Source organism: Zophobas morio, unplaced genomic scaffold (assembly GCF_036711695.1).
Source record: "Zophobas morio isolate AGI-343-1 ecotype UQ-CSIRO unplaced genomic scaffold, CSIRO_AGI_Zmor_V1 ptg000346l, whole genome shotgun sequence".
NCBI lineage: Eukaryota > Metazoa > Arthropoda > Insecta > Coleoptera > Tenebrionidae > Zophobas > Zophobas morio.
In genome coordinates this window covers 67,976-91,659 of record NW_026972450.1, presented here as the reverse complement: position 1 = coordinate 91,659, position 23,684 = coordinate 67,976, and the positions used below count along the sequence as shown (strand labels likewise).

General features: G+C 38.1%; 1 protein-coding gene across 1 annotated transcript; it reads right to left on the bottom strand.

Moving 5' to 3' along the window:
• Positions 1-18,019: 18,019 nt before the first annotated feature.
• Positions 18,020-23,155, bottom strand: LOC135120141 (uncharacterized). The gene has a single exon (XM_064044464.1). The coding sequence runs from the start codon at positions 23,153-23,155 to the stop codon at positions 18,020-18,022; it is 5,136 nt and encodes a 1,711-aa protein (XP_063900534.1).
• Between the last annotated feature and the right edge of the window lie 529 nt (positions 23,156-23,684).

The following is a 23,684-nucleotide window of genomic DNA, read 5'->3' as shown; positions in this document are numbered from 1 at the left end:
ACAAAAATACAGTTTCTAGCTAAAATTTGATGGTTTCGTTGCACTTTCCGAGCCCGTAGGGTATCTGAGTGGCTTAAAAGTACAAGAAAACACTTCAAAAGTGACGTTTCTGAAGAATTTTAACAGTTTTCTTGTATCTACGAACGCCAGAATGCATAAAATTGACCTAAACGTCTCCTTTTCCTATTCTGAGTCGATTCTGCATGCTTTAAGTGTGTTTGGTGGCTCAGAACCATCAAAAAACGTTGAAATATAGTTCAAATTCAATAAAAATCGACAAAAATACAGTTTCTAGCTAAAATTTGATGGTTTCGTTGCACTTTCCGAGCCCGTAGGGTATCTGAGTGGCTTAAAAGTACAAGAAAACACTTCAAAAGTGACGTTTCTGAAGAATTTTAACAGTTTTCTTGTATCTACGAACGCCAGAATGCATAAAATTGACCTAAACGTCTCCTTTTCCTATTCTGAGTCGATTCTGCATGCTTTAAGTGTGTTTGGTGGCTCAGAACCCTCAAAAAACGTTGAAATATAGTTCAAATTCAATAAAAATCGACAAAAATACAGTTTCTAGCTAAAATTTGATGGTTTCGTTGCACTTTCCGAGCCCGTAGGGTATCTGAGTGGCTTAAAAGTACAAGAAAACACTTCAAAAGTGACGTTTCTGAAGAATTTTAACAGTTTTCTTGTATCTACGAACGCCAGAATGCATAAAATTGACCTAAACGTCTCCTTTTCCTATTCTGAGTCGATTCTGCATGCTTTAAGTGTGTTTGGTGGCTCAGAATCATCAAAAAACTTTGAAATATAGTTCAAATTCAATAAAAATCGACAAAAATACAGTTTCTAGCTAAAATTTGATGGTTTCGTTGTACTTTCCGAGCCCGTAGGGTATCTGAGTGGCTTAAAAGTACAAGAAAACACTTCAAAAGTGACGTTTCTGAAGAATTTTAACAGTTTCCTTGTATCTACGAACGCCAGAATGCATAAAATTGACCTAAACGTCTCCTTTTCCTATTCCGAGTCGATTCTGCATGCTTTAAGTGTGTTTGGTGGCTCAGAACCATCAAGAAACGTTGAAATATAGTTCAAATTCAATAAAAATCGACAAAAATACAGTTTCTAGCTAAAATTTGATGGTTTCGTTGCACTTTCCGAGCCCGTTGGGTATCTGAGTGGCTTAAAAGTACAAGAAAACACTTCAAAAGTGACGTTTCTGAAGAATTTTAACAGTTTTCTTGTATCTACGAACGCCAGAATGCATAAAATTGACCTAAACGTCTCCTTTTCCTATTCTGAGTCGATTCTGCATGCTTTAAGTGTGTTTGGTGGCTCAGAACCATCAAAAAACGTTGAAATATAGTTCAAATTCAATAAAAATCGACAAAAATACAGTTTCTAGCTAAAATTTGATGGTTTCGTTGCACTTTCCGAGCCCGTTGGGTATCTGAGTGGCTTAAAAGTACAAGAAAACACTTCAAAAGTGACGTTTCTGAAGAATTTTAACAGTTTTCTTGTATCTACGAACGCCAGAATGCATAAAATTGACCTAAACGTCTCCTTTTCCTATTCTGAGTCGATTCTGCATGCTTTAAGTGTGTTTGGTGGCTCAGAACCATCAAAAAACGTTGAAATATAGTTCAAATTCAATAAAAATCGACAAAAATACAGTTTCTAGCTAAAATTTGATGGTTTCGTTGCACTTTCCGAGCCCGTAGGGTATCTGAGTGGCTTAAAAGTACAAGAAAACACTTCAAAAGTGACGTTTCTGAAGAATTTGAACAGTTTTCTTGTATCTACGAACGCCAGAATGCATAAAATTGACCTAAACGTCTCCTTTTCCTATTCTGAGTCGATTCTGCATGCTTTAAGTGTGTTTGGTGGCTCAGAACCATCAAAAAACTTTGAAATATAGTTCAAATTCAATAAAAATCGACAAAAATACAGTTTCTAGCTAAAATTTGATGGTTTCGTTGCACTTTCCGAGCCCGTAGGGTATCTGAGTGGCTTAAAAGTACAAGAAAACACTTCAAAAAGTGACGTTTCTGAAGAATTTTAACAGTTTTCTTGTATCTACGAACGCCAGAATGCATAAAATTGACCTAAACGTCTCCTTTTCCTATTCTGAGTCGATTCTGCATGCTTTAAGTGTGTTTGGTGGCTCAGAATCATCAAAAAACGTTGAAATATAGTTCAAATTCAATAAAAATCGACAAAAATACAGTTTCTAGCTAAAATTTGATGGTTTCGTTGTACTTTCCGAGCCCGTTGGGTATCTGAGTGGCTTAAAAGTACAAGAAAACACTTCAAAAGTGACGTTTCTGAAGAATTTTAACAGTTTTCTTGTATCTACGAACGCCAGAATGCATAAAATTGACCTAAACGTCTCCTTTTCCTATTCTGAGTCGATTCTGCATGCTTTAAGTGTGTTTGGTGGCTCAGAACCATCAAAAAACGTTGAAATATAGTTCAAATTCAATAAAAATCGACAAAAATACAGTTTCTAGCTAAAATTTGATGGTTTCGTTGCACTTTCCGAGCCCGTAGGGTATCTGAGTGGCTTAAAAGTACAAGAAAACACTTCAAAAGTGACGTTTCTGAAGAATTTTAACAGTTTTCTTGTATCTACGAACGCCAGAATGCATAAAATTGACCTAAACGTCTCCTTTTCCTATTCTGAGTCGATTCTGCATGCTTTAAGTGTGTTTGGTGGCTCAGAACCATCAAAAAACGTTGAAATATAGTTCAAATTCAATAAAAATCGACAAAAATACAGTTTCTAGCTAAAATTTGATGGTTTCGTTGCACTTTCCGAGCCCGTAGGGTATCTGAGTGGCTTAAAAGTACAAGAAAACACTTCAAAAGTGACGTTTCTGAAGAATTTTAACAGTTTTCTTGTATCTACGAACGCCAGAATGCATAAAATTGACCTAAACGTCTCCTTTTCCTATTCTGAGTCGATTCTGCATGCTTTAAGTGTGTTTGGTGGCTCAGAACCATCAAAAAACGTTGATATATAGTTCAAATTCAATAAAAATCGACAAAAATACAGTTTCTAGCTAAAATTTGATGGTTTCGTTGCACTTTCCGAGCCCGTAGGGTATCTGAGTGGCTTAAAAGTACAAGAAAACACTTCAAAAGTGACGTTTCTGAAGAATTTTAACAGTTTTCTTGTATCTACGAACGCCAGAATGCATAAAATTGACCTAAACGTCTCCTTTTCCTATTCTGAGTCGATTCTGCATGCTTTAAGTGTGTTTGGTGGCTCAGAACCATCAAAAAACGTTGAAATATAGTTCAAATTCAATAAAAATCGACAAAAATACAGTTTCTAGCTAAAATTTGATGGTTTCGTTGCACTTTCCGAGCCCGTAGGGTATCTGAGTGGCTTAAAAGTACAAGAAAACACTTCAAAAGTGACGTTTCTGAAGAATTTTAACAGTTTTCTTGTATCTACGAACGCCAGAATGCATAAAATTGACCTAAACGTCTCCTTTTCCTATTCTGAGTCGATTCTGCATGCTTTAAGTGTGTTTGGTGGCTCAGAACCATCAAAAAACGTTGAAATATAGTTCAAATTCAATAAAGATCGACAAAAATTAAGTTTCTAGCTAAAATTTGATGGTTTCGTTGCACTTTCCGAGCCCGTAGGGTATCTGAGTGGCTTAAAAGTACAAGAAAACACTTCAAAAGTGACGTTTCTGAAGAATTTTAACAGTTTTCTTGTATCTACGAACGCCAGAATGCATAAAATTGACCTAAACGTCTCCTTTTCCTATTCTGAGTCGATTCTGCATGCTTTAAGTGTGTTTGGTGGCTCAGAACTATCAAAAAACGTTGAAATATATTTCAAATTCAATAAAAAGACAAAAATACAGTTTCTAGCTGAAATTTGATGGTTTCGTTGCACTTTCCGAGCCCGTAGGGTATCTGAGTGGCTTAAAGGTACAAGAAAACACTTCAAAAGTGACGTTTCTGAAGAATTTTAACAGTTTTCTTGTATCTACGAACGCCAGAATGCATAAAATTGACCTAAACGTCTCCTTTTCCTATTCTGAGTCGATTCTGCATGCTTTAAGTGTGTTTGGTGGCTCAGAACCATCAAAAAACGTTGAAATATAGTTCAAATTCAATAAAAATCGACAAAAATACAGTTTCTAGCTAAAATTTGATGGTTTCGTTGCACTTTCCGAGCCCGTAGGGTATCTGAGTGGCTTAAAAGTACAAGAAAACACTTCAAAAGTGACGTTTCTGAAGAATTTTAACAGTTTTCTTGTATCTACGAACGCCAGAATGCATAAAATTGACCTAAACGTCTCCTTTTCCTATTCTGAGTCGATTCTGCATGCTTTAAGTGTGTTTGGTGGCTCAGAACCATCAAAAAACTTTAAAATATAGTTCAAATTCAATAAAAATCGACAAAAATACAGTTTCTAGCTAAAATTTGATGGTTTCGTTGCACTTTCCGAGGCCGTAGGGTATCTGAGTGGCTTAAAAGTACAAGAAAACACTTCAAAAGTGACGTTTCTGAAGAATTTTAACAGTTTTCTTGTATCTACGAACGCCAGAATGCATAAAATTGACCTAAACGTCTCCTTTTCCTATTCTGAGTCGATTCTGCATGCTTTAAGTGTGTTTGGTGGCTCAGAACCATCAAAAAACGTTGAAATATAGTTCAAATTCAATAAAAATCGACAAAAATACAGTTTCTAGCTAAAATTTGATGGTTTCGTTGCACTTTCCGAGCCCGTAGGGTATCTGAGTGGCTTAAAAGTACAAGAAAACACTTCAAAAGTGACGTTTCTGAAGAATTTTAACAGTTTTCTTGTATCTACGAACGCCAGAATGCATAAAATTGACCTAAACGTCTCCTTTTCCTATTCTGAGTCGATTCTGCATGCTTTAAGTGTGTTTGGTGGCTCAGAACCATCAAAAAACGTTGAAATATAGTTCAAATTCAATAAAAATCGACAAAAATACAGTTTCTAGCTAAAATTTGATGGTTTCGTTGCACTTTCCGAGACCGTAGGGTATCTGAGTGGCTTAAAAGTACAAGAAAACACTTCAAAAGTGACGTTTCTGAAGAATTTTAACAGTTTTCTTGTATCTACGAACGCCAGAATGCATAAAATTGACCTAAACGTCTCCTTTTCCTATTCTGAGTCGATTCTGCATGCTTTAAGTGTGTTTGGTGGCTCAGAACCATCAAAAAACGTTGAAATATAGTTCAAATTCAATAAAAATCGACAAAAATACAGTTTCTAGCTAAAATTTGATGGTTTCGTTGCACTTTCCGAGCCCGTAGGGTATCTGAGTGGCTTAAAAGTACAAGAAAACACTTCAAAAGTGACGTTTCTGAAGAATTTTAACAGTTTTCTTGTATCTACGAACGCCAGAATGCATAAAATTGACCTAGACGTCTCCTTTTCCTATTCTGAGTCGATTCTGCATGCTTTAAGTGTGTTTGGTGGCTCAGAACCATCAAAAAATGTTGAAATATAGTTCAAATTCAATAAAAATCGACAAAAATACAGTTTCTAGCTAAAATTTGATGGTTTCGTTGCACTTTCCGAGCCCGCAGGGTATCTGAGTGGCTTAAAAGTACAAGAAAACACTTCAAAAGTGACGTTTCTGAAGAATTTTAACAGTTTTCTTGTATCTACGAACGCCAGAATGCATAAAATTGACCTAAACGTCTCCTTTTCCTATTCTGAGTCGATTCTGCATGCTTTAAGTGTGTTTGGTGGCTCAGAACAATCAAAAAACGTTGAAATATAGTTCAAATTCAATAAAAATCGACAAAAATACAGTTTCTAGCTAAAATTTGATGGTTTCGTTGCACTTTCCGAGCCCGTAGGGTATCTGAGTGGCTTAAAAGTACAAGAAAACACTTCAAAAGTGACGTTTCTGAAGAATTTTAACAGTTTTCTTGTATCTACGAACGCCAGAATGCATAAAATTGACCTAAACGTCTCCTTTTCCTATTCTGAGTCGATTCTGCATGCTTTAAGTGTGTTTGGTGGCTCAGAACCATCAAAGAACGTTGAAATATAGTTCAAATTCAATAAAAATCGACAAAAATACAGTTTCTAGCTAAAATTTGATGGTTTCGTTGCACTTTCCGAGCCCGTAGGGTATCTGAGTGGCTTAAAAGTACAAGAAAACACTTCAAAAGTGACGTTTCTGAAGAATTTTAACAGTTTTCTTGTATCTACGAACGCCAGAATGCATAAAATTGACCTAAACGTCTCCTTTTCCTATTCTGAGTCGATTCTGAATGCTTTAAGTGTGTTTGGTGGCTCAGAACCATCAAAAAACGTTGAAATATAGTTCAAATTCAATAAAAATCGACAAAAATACAGTTTCTAGCTAAAATTTGATGGTTTCGTTGCACTTTCCGAGCCCGTAGGGTATCTGAGTGGCTTAAAAGTACAAGAAAACACTTCAAAAGTGACGTTTCTGAAGAATTTTAACAGTTTTCTCGTATCTACGAACGCCAGAATGCATAAAATTGACCTAAACGTCTCCTTTTCCTATTCTGAGTCGATTCTACATGCTTTAAGTGTGTTTGGTGGCTCAGAACCATCAAAAAACGTTGAAATATAGTTCAAATTCAATAAAAATCGACAAAAATACAGTTTCTAGCTAAAATTTGATGGTTTCGTTGCACTTTCCGAGCCCGTAGGGTATCTGAGTGGCTTAAAAGTACAAGAAAACACTTCAAAAGTGACGTTTCTGAAGAATTTTAACAGTTTTCTTGTATCTACGAACGCCAGAATGCATAAAATTGACCTAAACGTCTCCTTTTCCTATTCTGAGTCGATTCTGCATGCTTTAAGTGTGTTTGGTGGCTCAGAACCATCAAAAAACGTTGAAATATAGTTCAAATTCAATAAAAATCGACAAAAATACAGTTTCTAGCTAAAATTTGATGGTTTCGTTGCACTTTCCGAGCCCGTAGGGTATCTGAGTGGCTTAAAAGTACAAGAAAACACTTCAAAAGTGACGTTTCTGAAGAATTTTAACAGTTTTCTTGTATCTACGAACGCCAGAATGCATAAAATTGACCTAAACGTCTCCTTTTCCTATTCTGAGTCGATTCTGCATGCTTTAAGTGTGTTTGGTGGCTCAGAACCATCAAAAAACGTTGAAATATAGTTCAAATTCAATAAAAATCGACAAAAATACAGTTTCTAGCTAAAATTTGATCGTTTCGTTGCACTTACCGAGCCCGTAGGGTATCTGAGTGGCTTAAAAGTACAAGAAAACACTTCAAAAGTGACGTTTCTGAAGAATTTTAATAGTTTTCTTGTATCTACGAACGCCAGAATGCATAAAATTGACCTAAACGTCTCCTTTTCCTATTCTGAGTCGATTCTGCATGCTTTAAGTGTGTTTGGTGGCTCAGAACCATCAAAAAACGTTGAAATATAGTTCAAATTCAATAAAAATCGACAAAAATACAGTTTCTAGCTAAAATTTGATGGTTTCGTTGCACTTTCCGAGCCCGTAGGGTATCTGAGTGGCTTAAAAGTACAAGAAAACACTTCAAAAGTGACGTTTCTGAAGAATTTTAACAGTTTTCTTGTATCTACGAACGCCAGAATGCATAAAATTGACCTAAACGTCTCCTTTTCCTATTCTGAGTCGATTCTGCATGCTTTAAGTGTGTTTGGTGGCTCAGAACCATCAAAAAACGTTGAAATATAGTTCAAATTCAATAAAAATCGACAAAAATACAGTTTCTAGCTAAAATTTGATCGTTTCGTTGCACTTTCCGAGCCCGTAGGGTATCTGAGTGGCTTAAAAGTACAAGAAAACACTTCAAAAGTGACGTTTCTGAAGAATTTTAACAGTTTTCTTGTATCTACGAACGCCAGAATGCATAAAATTGACCTAAACGTCTCCTTTTCCTATTCTGAGTCGATTCTGCATGCTTTAAGTGTGTTTGGTGGCTCAGAACCATCAAAAAACGTTGAAATATAGTTCAAATTCAATAAAAATCGACAAAAATACAGTTTCTAGCTAAAATTTGATGGTTTCGTTGCACTTTCCGAGCCCGTAGGGTATCTGAGTGGCTTAAAAGTACAAGAAAACACTTCAAAAGTGACGTTTCTGAAGAATTTTAACAGTTTTCTTGTATCTACGAACGCCAGAATGCATAAAATTGACCTAAACGTCTCCTTTTCCTATTCTGAGTCGATTCTGCATGCTTTAAGTGTGTTTGGTGGCTCAGAACCATCAAAAAACGTTGAAATATAGTTCAAATTCAATAAAAATCGACAAAAATACAGTTTCTAGCTAAAATTTGATGGTTTCGTTGCACTTTCCGAGCCCGTAGGATATCTGAGTGGCTTAAAAGTAGAAGAAAACACTTCAAAAGTGACGTTTCTGAAGAATTTTAACAGTTTTCTTGTATCTACGAACGCCAGAATGCATAAAATTGACCTAAACGTCTCCTTTTCCTATTCTGAGTCGATTCTGCATGCTTTAAGTGTGTTTGGTGGCTCAGAACCATCAAAAAACGTTGAAATATAGTTCAAATTCAATAAAAATCGACAAAAATACAGTTTCTAGCTAAAATTTGATGGTTTCGTTGCACTTTCCGAGCCCGTAGGGTATCTGAGTGGCTTAAAAGTACAAGAAAACACTTCAAAAGTGACGTTTCTGAAGAATTTTAACAGTTTTCTTGTATCTACGAACGCCAGAATGCATAAAATTGACCTAAACGTCTCCTTTTCCTATTCTGAGTCGATTCTGCATGCTTTAAGTGTGTTTGGTGGCTCAGAACCATCAAAAAATGTTGAAATATAGTTCAAATTCAATAAAAATCGACAAAAATACAGTTTCTAGCTAAAATTTGATGGTTTCGTTGCACTTTCCGAGCCCGTAGGGTATCTGAGTGGCTTAAAAGTACAAGAAAACACTTCAAAAGTGACGTTTCTGAAGAATTTTAACAGTTTTCTTGTATCTACGAACGCCAGAATGCATAAAATTGACCTAAACGTCTCCTTTTCCTATTCTGAGTCGATTCTGCATGCTTTAAGTGTGTTTGGTGGCTCAGAACCATCAAAAAACGTTGAAATATAGTTCAAATTCAATAAAAATCGACAAAAATACAGTTTCTAGCTAAAATTTGATGGTTTCGTTGCACTTTCCGAGCCCGTAGGGTATCTGAGTGGCTTAAAAGTACAAGAAAACACTTCAAAAGTGACGTTTCTGAAGAATTTTAACAGTTTTCTTGTATCTACGAACGCCAGAATGCATAAAATTGACCTAAACGTCTCCTTTTCCTATTCTGAGTCGATTCTGCATGCTTTAAGTGTGTTTGGTGGCTCAGAACCATCAAAAAACGTTGAAATATAGTTCAAATTCAATAAAAATCGACAAAAATACAGTTTCTAGCTAAAATTTGATGGTTTCGTTGCACTTTCCGAGCCCGTAGGGTATCTGAGTGGCTTAAAAGTACAAGAAAACACTTCAAAAGTGACGTTTCTGAAGAATTTTAACAGTTTTCTTGTATCTACGAACGCCAGAATGCATAAAATTGACCTAAACGTCTCCTTTTCCTATCCTGAGTCGATTCTGCATGCTTTAAGTGTGTTTGGTGGCTCAGAACCATCAAAAAACGTTGAAATATAGTTCAAATTCAATAAAAATCGACAAAAATACAGTTTCTAGCTAAAATTTGATGGTTTCGTTGCACTTTCCGAGCCCGTAGGGTATCTGAGTGGCTTAAAAGTACAAGAAAACACTTCAAAAGTGACGTTTCTGAAGAATTTTAACAGTTTTCTTGTATCTACGAACGCCAGAATGCATAAAATTGACCTAAACGTCTCCTTTTCCTATTCTGAGTCGATTCTGCATGCTTTAAGTGTGTTTGGTGGCTCAGAACCATCAAAAAATGTTGAAATATAGTTCAAATTCAATAAAAATCGACAAAAATACAGTTTCTAGCTAAAATTTGATGGTTTCGTTGCACTTTCCGAGCCCGTAGGGTATCTGAGTGGCTTAAAAGTACAAGAAAACACTTCAAAAGTGACGTTTCTGAAGAATTTTAACAGTTTTCTTGTATCTACGAACGCCAGAATGCATAAAATTGACCTAAACGTCTCCTTTTCCTATTCTGAGTCGATTCTGCATGCTTTAAGTGTGTTTGGTGGCTCAGAACCATCAAAAAACGTTGAAATATAGTTCAAATTCAATAAAAATCGACAAAAATACAGTTTCTAGCTAAAATTTGATGGTTTCGTTGCACTTTCCGAGCCCGTAGGGTATCTGAGTGGCTTAAAAGTACAAGAAAATACTTCAAAAGTGACGTTTCTGAAGAATTTTAACAGTTTTCTTGTATCTACGAACGCCAGAATGCATAAAATTGACCTAAACGTCTCCTCTTCCTATTCTGAGTCGATTCTGCATGCTTTAAGTGTGTTTGGTGGCTCAGAACCATCAAAAAACGTTGAAATATAGTTCAAATTCAATAAAAATCGACAAAAATACAGTTTCTAGCTAAAATTTGATGGTTTCGTTGCACTTTCCGAGCCCGTTGGGTATCTGAGTGGCTTAAAAGTACAAGAAAACACTTCAAAAGTGACGCTTCTGAAGAATTTTAACAGTTTTCTTGTATCTACGAACGCCAGAATGCATAAAATTGACCTAAACGTCTCCTTTTCCTATTCTGAGTCGATTCTGCATGCTTTAAGTGTGTTTGGTGGCTCAGAACCATCAAAAAACGTTGAAATATAGTTCAAATTCAATAAAAATCGACAAAAATACAGTTTCTAGCTAAAATTTGATGGTTTCGTTGCACTTTCCGAGCCCGTAGGGTATCTGAGTGGCTTAAAAGTACAAGAAAACACTTCAAAAGTGACGTTTCTGAAGAATTTTAACAGTTTTCTTGTATCTACGAACGCCAGAATGCATAAAATTGACCTAAACGTCTCCTTTTCCTATTCTGAGTCGATTCTGCATGCTTTAAGTGTGTTTGGTGGCTCAGAACCATCAAAAAACGTTGAAATATAGTTCAAATTCAATAAAAATCGACAAAAATACAGTTTCTAGCTAAAATTTGATGGTTTCGTTGCACTTTCCGAGCCCGTAGGGTATCTGAGTGGCTTAAAAGTACAAGAAAACACTTCAAAAGTGACGTTTCTGAAGAATTTTAACAGTTTTCTTGTATCTACGAACGCCAGAATGCATAAAATTGACCTAAACGTCTCCTTTTCCTATTCTGAGTCGATTCTGCATGCTTTAAGTGTGTTTGGTGGCTCAGAACCATCAAAAAACGTTGAAATATAGTTCAAATTCAATAAAAATCGACAAAAATACAGTTTCTAGCTAAAATTTGATGGTTTCGTTGCACTTTCCGAGCCCGTAGGGTATCTGAGTGGCTTAAAAGTACAAGAAAACACTTCAAAAGTGACGTTTCTGAAGAATTTTAACAGTTTTCTTGTATCTACGAACGCCAGAATGCATAAAATTGACCTAAACGTCTCCTTTTCCTATTCTGAGTCGATTCTGCATGCTTTAAGTGTGTTTGGTGGCTCAGAACCATCAAAAAATGTTGAAATATAGTTCAAATTCAATAAAAATCGACAAAAATACAGTTTCTAGCTAAAATTTGATGGTTTCGTTGCACTTTCCGAGCCCGTAGGGTATCTGAGTGGCTTAAAAGTACAAGAAAACACTTCAAAAGTGACGTTTCTGAAGAATTTTAACAGTTTTCTTGTATCTACGAACGCCAGAATGCATAAAATTGACCTAAACGTCTCCTTTTCCTATTCTGAGTCGATTCTGCATGCTTTAAGTGTGTTTGGTGGCTCAGAACCATCAAAAAACGTTGAAATATAGTTCAAATTCAATAAAAATCGACAAAAATACAGTTTCTAGCTAAAATTTGATGGTTTCGTTGCACTTTCCGAGCCCGTAGGGTATCTGAGTGGCTTAAAAGTACAAGAAAATACTTCAAAAGTGACGTTTCTGAAGAATTTTAACAGTTTTCTTGTATCTACGAACGCCAGAATGCATAAAATTGACCTAAACGTCTCCTCTTCCTATTCTGAGTCGATTCTGCATGCTTTAAGTGTGTTTGGTGGCTCAGAACCATCAAAAAACGTTGAAATATAGTTCAAATTCAATAAAAACCGACAAAAATACAGTTTCTAGCTAAAATTTGATGGTTTCGTTGCACTTTCCGAGCCCGTAGGGTATCTGAGTGGCTTAAAAGTACAAGAAAACACTTCAAAAGTGACGCTTCTGAAGAATTTTAACAGTTTTCTTGTATCTACGAACGCCAGAATGCATAAAATTGACCTAAACGTCTCCTTTTCCTATTCTGAGTCGATTCTGCATGCTTTAAGTGTGTTTGGTGGCTCAGAACCATCAAAAAACGTTGAAATATAGTTCAAATTCAATAAAAATCGACAAAAATACAGTTTCTAGCTAAAATTTGATGGTTTCGTTGCACTTTCCGAGCCCGTTGGGTATCTGAGTGGCTTAAAAGTACAAGAAAACACTTCAAAAGTGACGTTTCTGAAGAATTTTAACAGTTTTCTTGTATCTACGAACGCCAGAATGCATAAAATTGACCTAAACGTCTCCTTTTCCTATTCTGAGCCGATTCTGCATGCTTTAAGTGTGTTTGGTGGCTCAGAACCATCAAAAAACGTTGAAATATAGTTCAAATTCAATAAAAATCGACAAAAATACAGTTTCTAGCTAAAATTTGATGGTTTCGTTGCACTTTCCGAGCCCGTAGGGTATCTGAGTGGCTTAAAAGTACAAGAAAACACTTCAAAAGTGACGTTTCTGAAGAATTTTAACAGTTTTCTTGTATCTACGAACGCCAGAATGCATAAAATTGACCTAAACGTCTCCTTTTCCTATTCTGAGTCGATTCTGCATGCTTTAAGTGTGTTTGGTGGCTCAGAACCATCAAAAAACGTTGAAATATAGTTCAAATTCAATAAAAATCGACAAAAATACAGTTTCTAGCTAAAATTTGATGGTTTCGTTGCACTTTCCGAGCCCGTAGGGTATCTGAGTGGCTTAAAAGTACAAGAAAACACTTCAAAAGTGACGTTTCTGAAGAATTTTAACAGTTTTCTTGTATCTACGAACGCCAGAATGCATAAAATTGACCTAAACGTCTCCTTTTCCTATTCTGAGTCGATTCTGCATGCTTTAAGTGTGTTTGGTGGCTCAGAACCATCAAAAAACGTTGAAATATAGTTCAAATTCAATAAAAATCGACAAAATACAGTTTCTAGCTAAAAGTTGATGGTTTCGTTGCACTTTCCGAGCCCGTAGGGTATCTGAGTGGCTTAAAAGTACAAGAAAACACTTCAAAAGTGACGTTTCTGAAGAATTTTAACAGTTTTCTTGTATCTACGAACGCCAGAATGCATAAAATTGACCTAAACGTCTCCTTTTCCTATTCTGAGTCGATTCTGCATGCTTTAAGTGTGTTTGGTGGCTCAGAACCATCAAAAAACGTTGAAATATAGTTCAAATTCAATAAAAATCGACAAAAATACAGTTTCTAGCTAAAATTTGATGGTTTCGTTGCACTTTCCGAGCCCGTAGGGTATCTGAGTGGCTTAAAAGTACAAGAAAACACTTCAAAAGTGACGTTTCTGAAGAATTTTAACAGTTTTCTTGTATCTACGAACGCCAGAATGCATAAAATTGATCTAAACGTCTCCTTTTCCTATTCTGAGTCGATTCTGCATGCTTTAAGTGTGTTTGTTGGCTCAGAACCATCAAAAAACGTTGAAATATAGTTCAAATTCAATAAAAATCGACAAAAATACAGTTTCTAGCTAAAATTTGATGGTTTCGTTGCACTTTCCGAGCCCGTAGGGTATCTGAGTGGCTTAAAAGTACAAGAAAACACTTCAAAAGTGACGTTTCTGAAGAATTTTAACAGTTTTCTTGTATCTACGAACGCCAGAATGCATAAAATTGACCTAAACGTCTCCTTTTCCTATTCTGAGTCGATTCTGCATGCTTTAAGTGTGTTTGGTGGCTCAGAACCATCAAAAAACGTTGAAATATAGTTCAAATTCAATAAAAATCGACAAAAATACAGTTTCTAGCTAAAATTTGATGGTTTCGTTGCACTTTCCGAGCCCGTAGGGTATCTGAGTGGCTTAAAAGTACAAGAAAACACTTCAAAAGTGACGTTTCTGAAGAATTTTAACAGTTTTCTTGTATCTACGAACGCCAGAATGCATAAAATTGACCTAAACGTCTCCTTTTCCTATTCTGAGTCGATTCTGAATGCTTTAAGTGTGTTTGGTGGCTCAGAACCATCAAAAAACGTTGAAATATAGTTCAAATTCAATAAAAATCGACAAAAATACAGTTTCTAGCAAAAGTTTGATGGTTTCGTTGCACTTTCCGAGCCCGTAGGGTATCTGAGTGGCTTAAAAGTACAAGAAAACACTTCAAAAGTGACGTTTCTGAAGAATTTTAACAGTTTTCTTGTATCTACGAACGCCAGAATGCATAAAATTGACCTAAACGTCTCCTTTTCCTATTCTGAGTCGATTCTGCATGCTTTAAGTGTGTTTGGTGGCTCAGAACCATCAAAAAACGTTGAAATATAGTTCAAATTCAATAAAAATCGACAAAAATACAGTTTCTAGCTAAAATTTGATGGTTTCGTTGCACTTTCCGAGCCCGTAGGGTATCTGAGTGGCTTAAAAGTACAAGAAAACACTTCAAAAGTGACGTTTCTGAAGAATTTTAACAGTTTTCTTGTATCTACGAACGCCAGAATGCATAAAATTGACCTAAACGTCTCCTTTTCCTATTCTGAGTCGATTCTGCATGCTTTAAGTGTGTTTGGTGGCTCAGAACCATCAAAAAACGTTGAAATATAGTTCAAATTCAATAAAAATCGACAAAAATACAGTTTCTAGCAAAAGTTTGATGGTTTCGTTGCACTTTCCGAGCCCGTAGGGTATCTGAGTGTCTTAGAAGTACAAGAAAACACTTCAAAAGTGACGTTTCTGAAGAATTTTAACAGTTTTCTTGTATCTACGAACGCCAGAATGCATAAAATTGACCTAAACGTCTCCTTTTCCTATTCTGAGTCGATTCTGCATGCTTTAAGTGTGTTTGGTGGCTCAGAACCATCAAAAAACGTTGAAATATAGTTCAAATTCAATAAAAATCGACAAAAATACAGTTTCTAGCTAAAATTTGATGGTTTCGTTGCACTTTCCGAGCCCGTAGGGTATCTGAGTGGCTTAAAAGTACAAGAAAACACTTCAAAAGTGACGTTTCTGAAGAATTTTAACAGTTTTCTTGTATCTACGAACGCCAGAATGTATAAAATTGACCTAAACGTCTCCTTTTCCTATTCTGAGTCGATTCTGCATGCTTTAAGTGTGTTTTTAATGGCTCAGAACCATCAAAAAACGTTGAAATATAGTTCAAATTCAATAAAAATCGACAAAAATACAGTTTCTAGCTAAAATTTGATGGTTTCGTTGCACTTTCCGAGCCCGTAGGGTATCTGAGTGGCTTAAAAGTACAAGAAAACACTTCAAAAGTGATGTTTCTGAAGAATTTTAACAGTTTTCTTGTATCTACGAACGCCAGAATGCATAAAATTGACCTAAACGTCTCCTTTTCCTATTCTGAGTCGATTCTGCATGCTTTAAGTGTGTTTGGTGGCTCAGAACCATCAAAAAACGTTGAAATATAGTTCAAATTCAATAAAAATCGACAAAAATACAGTTTCTAGCTAAAATTTGATGGTTTCGTTGCACTCTCCGAGCCCGTAGGGTATCTGAGTGGCTTAAAAGTACAAGAAAACACTTCAAAAGTGACGTTTCTGAAGAATTTTAACAGTTTTCTTGTATCTACGAACGCCAGAATGCATAAAATTGACCTAAACGTCTCCTTTTCCTATTCTGAGTCGATTCTGCATGCTTTAAGTGTATTTGGTGGCTCAGAACCATCAAAAAACGTTGAAATATAGTTCAAATTCAATAAAAATCGACAAAAATACAGTTTCTAGCTAAAATTTGATGGTTTCGTTGCACTTTCCGAGCCCGTAGGGTATCTGAGTGGCTTAAAAGTACAAGAAAACACTTCAAAAGTGACGTTTCTGAAGAATTTTAACAGTTTTCTTGTATCTACGAAGGCCAGAATGCATAAAATTGACCTAAACGTCTCCTTTTCCTATTCTGAGTCGATTCTGCATGCTTTAAGTGTGTTTGGTGGCTCAGAACCATCAAAAAACGTTGAAATATAGTTCAAATTCAATAAAAATCGACAAAAATACAGTTTCTAGCTAAAATTTGATGGTTTCGTTGCACTTTCCGAGCCCGTAGGGTATCTGAGTGGCTTAAAATTACAAGAAAACACTTCAAAAGTGACGTTTCTGAAGAATTTTAACAGTTTTCTTGCATCTACGAACGCCAGAATGCACAAAATTGACCTAAACGTCTCCTTTTCCTATTCTGAGTCGATTCTGCATGCTTTAAGTGTGTTTGGTGGCTCAGAGCCATCAAAAAACGTTGAAATATAGTTCAAATTCAATAAAAATCGACAAAAATACAGTTTCTAGCTAAAATTTGATGGTTTCGTTGCACTTTCCGAGCCCGTAGGGTATCTGAGTGGCTTAAAAGTACAAGAAAACACTTCAAAAGTGACGTTTCTGAAGAATTTTAACAGTTTTCTTGTATCTACGAACGCCAGAATGCATAAAATTGACCTAAACGTCTCCTTTTCCTATTCTGAGTCGATTCTGCATGCTTTAAGTGTGTTTGGTGGCTCAGAACCATCAAAAAACGTTGAAATATAGTTCAAATTCAATAAAAATCGACAAAAATACAGTTTCTAGCTAAAATTTGATGGTTTCGTTGCACTTTCCGAGCCCGTAGGGTATCTGAGTGGCTTAAAAGTACAAGAAAACACTTCAAAAGTGACGTTTCTGAAGAATTTTAACAGTTTTCTTGTATCTACGAACGCCAGAATGCATAAAATTGACCTAAACGTCTCCTTTTCCTATTCTGAGTCGATTCTGCATGCTTTAAGTGTGTTTGGTGGCTCAGAACCATCAAAAAACGTTGAAATATAGTTCAAATTCAATAAAAATCGACAAAAATACAGTTTCTAGCTAAAATTTGATGGTTTCGTTGCACTTTCCGAGCCCGTAGGGTATCTGAGTGGCTTAAAAGTACAAGAAAACACTTCAAAAGTGACGTTTCTGAAGAATTTTAACAGTTTTCTTGTATCTACGAACGCCAGAATGCATAAAATTGACCTAAACGTCTCCTTTTCCTATTCTGAGTCGATTCTGCATGCTTTAAGTGTGTTTGGTGGCTCAGAACCATCAAAAAACGTTGAAATATAGTTCAAATTCAATAAAAATCGACAAAAATACAGTTTCTAGCTAAAATTTGATGGTTTCGTTGCACTTTCCGAGCCCGTAGGGTATCTGAGTGTGTTTACGACGCAAGTCATAAAAGCAAACAACAATATAAGGAAGATGGACAACGGACTCACCCTGATTGCAACGATCTTCCTCGACGATTTCTCTTGATTGAAGGCACCTGGGCCTTTTGTAGATACGAAGAAAAGGCGCTGGGGCCTCTTGCAGCAACGAAAATGAAACAACAAACAACAATAACAACGGGCCGCCACGAGATGTTCTCACTTCGACGGTTAGCGAACAACGATGAAAATTCGTTACAAATGTTTTTAAATTTTCGTCTCCCAGAGGGCGGCTTTCTTGTGTGGGTGGGGATTATAGGCGGGTGGTAGTTAAGGGTAGGCAATAAGGGGGTGGACAGGAATTGCTGCTTGCCTATCTTTCGCAACCATAAACATATGTACGAAACATACCGCCCACCAAAATACGGATCCAGTATTTTATTTACAAGTTACGCTTGCAATGAGCTACAAATACTAAAATTAACTAAGCAGAAAGGAAGAAAAAGACAAAAAAAGAAGAACAACTAAAACTAATATATATACAACAGGTTTTAAAGATTCGACATTGGTTTTATTGGTTGGGCAACGGACATAATTTGACAAGGGGCCGTTTCATCGTCCCGTGACTGGTTTTAACCGTGGCAACGCGAACGATATAGTCAGTTCCAGGGAATAACTCCACGATGCGACCCATCCTCCATTGTAAGGGAGGCGTATTATCGTCCTTGATGAGGACTACCGTACCTACTTCGACATTGTCTATATGCTTGGAGACTGCCCATTTGCCGCGCTGATACAAGCTATGAAGGTACTCGTTTTTCCACCTACGCCAAAATACTTGTTGCATATGTTGCACTAGTTGCCATCGAGACAACCTTGAAATTTTCAAATGAGATAGGTCGGGGTTTGGAGGCGATGTGAGTGGCTCCATGGTAAGAAAATGACCCGGGGTTAAGGGAGCCAAATCGTTTGGGTCAGAGCTCATATTACAGAGAGGACGCGAGTTGAGCATTGCCTCAATTTGGATTATCAATGTGTTGAACTCTTCTAGAGACATGATCTGGGTGCCAACTACTCTAGATAGATGGGTCTTAACCGACTTAATCCCACTCTCCCAAATGCCTCCAAAGTGAGGTGCCGCGGGGGGATTAAAAGTCCATTGAATCAACTGTGATTCGGCCGCTGTTCTCATCGTCTTTACAAACTCGCGATTTGCCCCGGAAAAATTGGTCCCACAATCACTAAATATGTGTGTACATCGACCACGGCGACTAACAAAACGACGGAGTGCCGCGATAAATGCATCCGTGGACAAACTAGATGCCACTTCCAAGTGTACCGCCTTGGTGGCGAAGCAGATGAATAAGCACAAATACGCCTTTATCACAGATGCCCCTCTAATCCTAGCAACCGAGACTGAAAAGGGTCCACCGTAATCTACACCAACGCAACTAAAGGGTTTTGCCTCGGATACTCGCATGGCGGGTAGATCGCCCATTTTTGGCTGTGCAGATAAAGGGTGAGCTTTAAAACACCGAACGCAAGAGGACAGCACACGTCGAACTGTACGCCGAGGGGACAGAATCCATACAATTTGACGAAATAAGTACATGGTTGTATTTATGCCACAATGAAAATTATCTTCATGAATTTGACGAATCAACAAATCTGTAAGGTGATGTTTGCTCGGAAGTACGGCCGGAAATTTAGAAGCCGACGGCAAAGTTGAATGACGAAGCCGCCCACCTACGCGTAAAATTCCCTTCTCGTCCACAAAAGGTGACAAATTTAACAATCTTTTAGAACAGGGCTCTCTTCTTTGAAGCCTTGACAATTCTTGGGCAAAGACAGTTTTTTGAACCTCGCTTATGAGGTACAAAAGTGACTCAAAGAGTTCTGCCGCCGTCAGCGACAATGAAGAACCTTTCTCCTTTCGCACCGCTCTCCGACAGTAAGCAACAATTCTTTGTATTTTCCTAAGCGAGGAAAACCGACAGACCAACGTTTCACCAATAGTAGGCTCTTTGGTTTGAGCAACAAATAGCTCGATCTTGCGAATTTCTAAGTCTGTGTCGACTGACCCAACAGGTGATTCTTGAGGCCAGTACTGTTCGCGAAGTTTCAAGAATGACGGGCCCGCCCACCATAAGGAGCTTGAGACAAAATCCTCCGGCAAGAGCCCGCGTGATGTTACGTCAGCGGGGTTATCGGAAGTAGGTACGTGCCTCCACCAACTAGGTAGTACTCGATCGTGAATGTAAGAAACTCTATTGGCTACAAACACCTTCCAACGACTAGGTGAAGAACGGATCCACGACAACACGATAGACGAATCCGTCCAGGCAAATATGCGACTGAAATTCACTGTGCTTTCCAGTGCCTTTTTAACAAAATCAATCAATTTGGCCAGCAGTACTGCTCCACACAACTCCAGCCTAGGAATGGAGACACATTTCAAAGGCGCGACTTTGGATTTCGCAATCAACAACCGAATTGTTGGTATGCCCTGTGTAATTGTTCTCAGGTAAATTACACAACCGTATCCTCTTTCCGATGCGTCACAAAACCCATGTAACTGACAGTCCGATGTGACAACGAGTGGTACGTGGCGTGGTATCTTTACAGATGATAGAGTGGGAAGTTGCTCTTTTAGATTATTCCACAATTGACTAATCGATATCGGAACCTCTTGATCCCAATCAACACCGGCCTTCCAGAGCAACTGTATAATATATTTTGCCAAAAACGAGACAGGACATAAGAATCCGAGAGGATCATAGATCCGAGCAATTTCCGACAGAATGTTCCTTTTTGTGCAAGGTAAATCATTCGGTTTTACGGAGAATGAAAAGTTATCACATGCAGCATCCCATTGTAACCCTAGTACCTTTAAGGCGACTCGCAAGTCCTTATCAAAATTGGAAGGTTGTAGCTGCTTGTGGCCCTCGGGAATATCCTCCAACAATTCCACACAATTGCTAGCCCACTTTCTCAGCTCGAAACACGCCGAAGACAATAACTGAATTAACTGTGACTTTAATTCCGTTGCCTCTTCTAGTGTCTCAGAACAACAGACAAGATCGTCGACGTAAAGATTTTCTCTCAATGCCTTGGAAGCCAAAGGGAACTGTAAGTGGCCCCGGTCTGCCAAGTGCAGCAGGGTCCGGATAGCCAAAAAAGGGGCAGAAGCAACTCCATACGTAACGGTGTTTAACTGGTACGATTGGATTGGGTCCGACGCGTCGAATCGAAAACGGATTAATTGAAAACGTCGATGTTCGGGAGCAATCAAGATTTGTCTGTACATCTGACGAATGTCGCAGGTAAAGGCAACCGGTTTCATTCGAAAAACTAACAATAATTGGGCAATGTCTGCCTGCAGTTTGGGGCCAATGAGAATTGTGTCGTTTAAGGAAATATTATTAGACGCCTTGCAACTGGCGTCGAACACTACGCGAATCTTATTCAGATTCCCTTCGGGTTTGATTATCCCATGATGAGGGATATAAAACGAATCACCCTCAGGGAATTCGTCCGTGAGTAAAGACATGTGATTGGACGTCAAATAATCACGCATGAAGTCCAAATACAGTGCTCGAATGTCGGGTTGTTTACTTAAACGACGTTCAAGAGCAAGAAGTCGTCTATCTGCTATAGCTTTAGAGTCTACAAAACTAGGTACTACGTCGGTTTTAAATGGGAGCGCGACGCCAAATCTACCACCCGGGTCTCGAAAAATACTCTGTCTAAAGATTGCCTCAGCTTGTGAGTCAGATGGTGAAACAATTGTCCTGAATGGGACTTCTTCGACGGACCAAAATTTTTGTACTTCGTCGTTCAATGAGGGCTGGAGCGATATATGTAATGCCTGCATAGATGGTAACGACGTGGATTGAATCGGACCCAGCAAAGCCCACCCAAATATAGTTTTAACCATGGCGGGTGTTGCGGTATGGTCCACCATGTGGTTGCAGACAATCGCCGAGTATACGTCTGCCCCCAACAACACATCAATGGAACCCGGTTTGTACCAGCTGGGATCCGCGAGATCCAGCTCCCGAGAGAACTGAGATTGTGATGGGTCTATTGGTAATGCCGGGAGCTTGCCGCAAATACGTGGAAGTACATGGAATTCTAAATCTAGAGTCGGCCGCCGAGATTTACGCGGCCGTATCTGCGTAGATGTGATGTATGATGCATTGGTTATAATTTGGCCTACTCCAGAAATCGATACTGTCGATCTGGTTTTGAGTAGACCCAATTTATTGAGACTGGCACTCTCAATAAAAGACGCCTGGCTACCGGGATCCAACAAAGCGCGCATAGTTTGGAAATTTCCCCATCTATCGCGAATTTCCAACACTATGGTCGCCAACAAGATATTTTTTTTGTAACTCAAGGGACTGACAAGTGAATGAACAATGCAAGAAGTGAGAGACTCTGACGGAGTTCTGTTTGTATCTGCCTCCGTGGTATCCGGTTCCGATGGCGCATGCGAGGTTTTACGAGATTTAAAATGCAATAACGTATGGTGTCGTCCACCACAATCACGGCAGCACCCCTTTGATGGGCATTTACTCACCGCGTGTTCTTCTTTAAGGCAATTAAAACAAGTCCTAGTAGGTTTTATCAATGAATATCGATCAAAGGGCGACGCTTGTACAAATGTTGGACACTTTACGACGTTGTGAGTTTCTGTGCAAAGCGGACATTTTTTTACTGAGTTCGACGTAACAACAAATGACGCCTTGTTGTGACTTTTAGGGCCACTTAAATTAAACGATTTCAGGCGAGCAACTCCTGTGGGATCCGGACAACAATCTAGTACTTTACAATGCGATTCAATAAAGTTTTCTAGATCCTCGCGAGTTGGAAAATCAATCTTTTGAATCCGACATTCGGCCTCAAAAGCCTTCCTAGTATTCACATCTACCTTATCTAACAGAATGCTAAACCACAAAAAATCTTCTAAATTGTCAGCAATTTTTAAAGCTTCCAAAGCCCCGCGATGCTCTTTGAAACTGTCGAGTACTGAGCGAAGTGCTTTTGCAGACTCCCTTGTTAGCTTTGGGATGGACATAATCCCGTGAAAAAATTGAGCTGCCAGTTTGCGTTTGTCGTCATACCGATCGGTTAGAATTCTATATGCTATCGGATAATTATCCTCTGATAATGTTAACGACTTTATCAGATTTAATGCTTCACCGGACAGGCAACTAAGCAAATACTGAAATTTGTCAACGGGGGGTAAGGATTCGTTATTGTGAATTGCCGTATTAAACGTTTGAATGAACGGGTACCATTTCACAAAATCGCCGTCGAAGTTTCGCAACGAGATTTTTGGTAAACGAATATTATTTTGTCTCGTTTGACTATGATCACTAGGAGTGGGAGTATTCAATGCCGAGGACGCGGGAAAAAGTTCGCCATATGCGACTCCGGTTTCACAATACAATCGATCAAATTCTTTCCTCACCGCATCTTCGCTTTCAAAATCCGGTTCGGTTAAGCTAGATAGGCAAGAAATAACCGCCGCGTGATATTTTCGAAAATCCTGTACAACTTCCTCAACGCGTTGGTACCGGAATGAAAATAAACCCTTGAGCGTAGTTTGCACTAACGCGGAAGAGGCTACGTCGTGGGTCTCTACCATTTGATTATACGCAAGAGCTCGCATTGCTCTAGCCTCCTTCAGTTTTACAGCCATTACAAATCTTACGGATCTTTTTCAACACAAAGCAAATTTTACGAACACGTGTTCCGTTTCCGTTAGCACCCTCGTTCAAGGTCAAGCAACCCTACCAATAAAACCAATTCTACTGCACAAAGAAATGAGCGCAAAAGTGTGCACGCGAAATATATGAACAGCTTTTGCAGTGTACCACGAAACAAAACACTGTAAACCATGAGCTAATTAAACTATCCGGCTCGAAGGACCATATGTTTACGACGCAAGTCATAAAAGCAAACAACAATATAAGGAAGATGGACAACGGACTCACCCTGATTGCAACGATCTTCCTCGACGATTTCTCTTGATTGAAGGCACCTGGGCCTTTTGTAGATACGAAGAAAAGGCGCTGGGGCCTCTTGCAGCAACGAAAATGAAACAACAAACAACAATAACAACGGGCCGCCACGAGATGTTCTCACTTCGACGGTTAGCGAACAACGATGAAAATTCGTTACAAATGTTTTTAAATTTTCGTCTCCCAGAGGGCGGCTTTCTTGTGTGG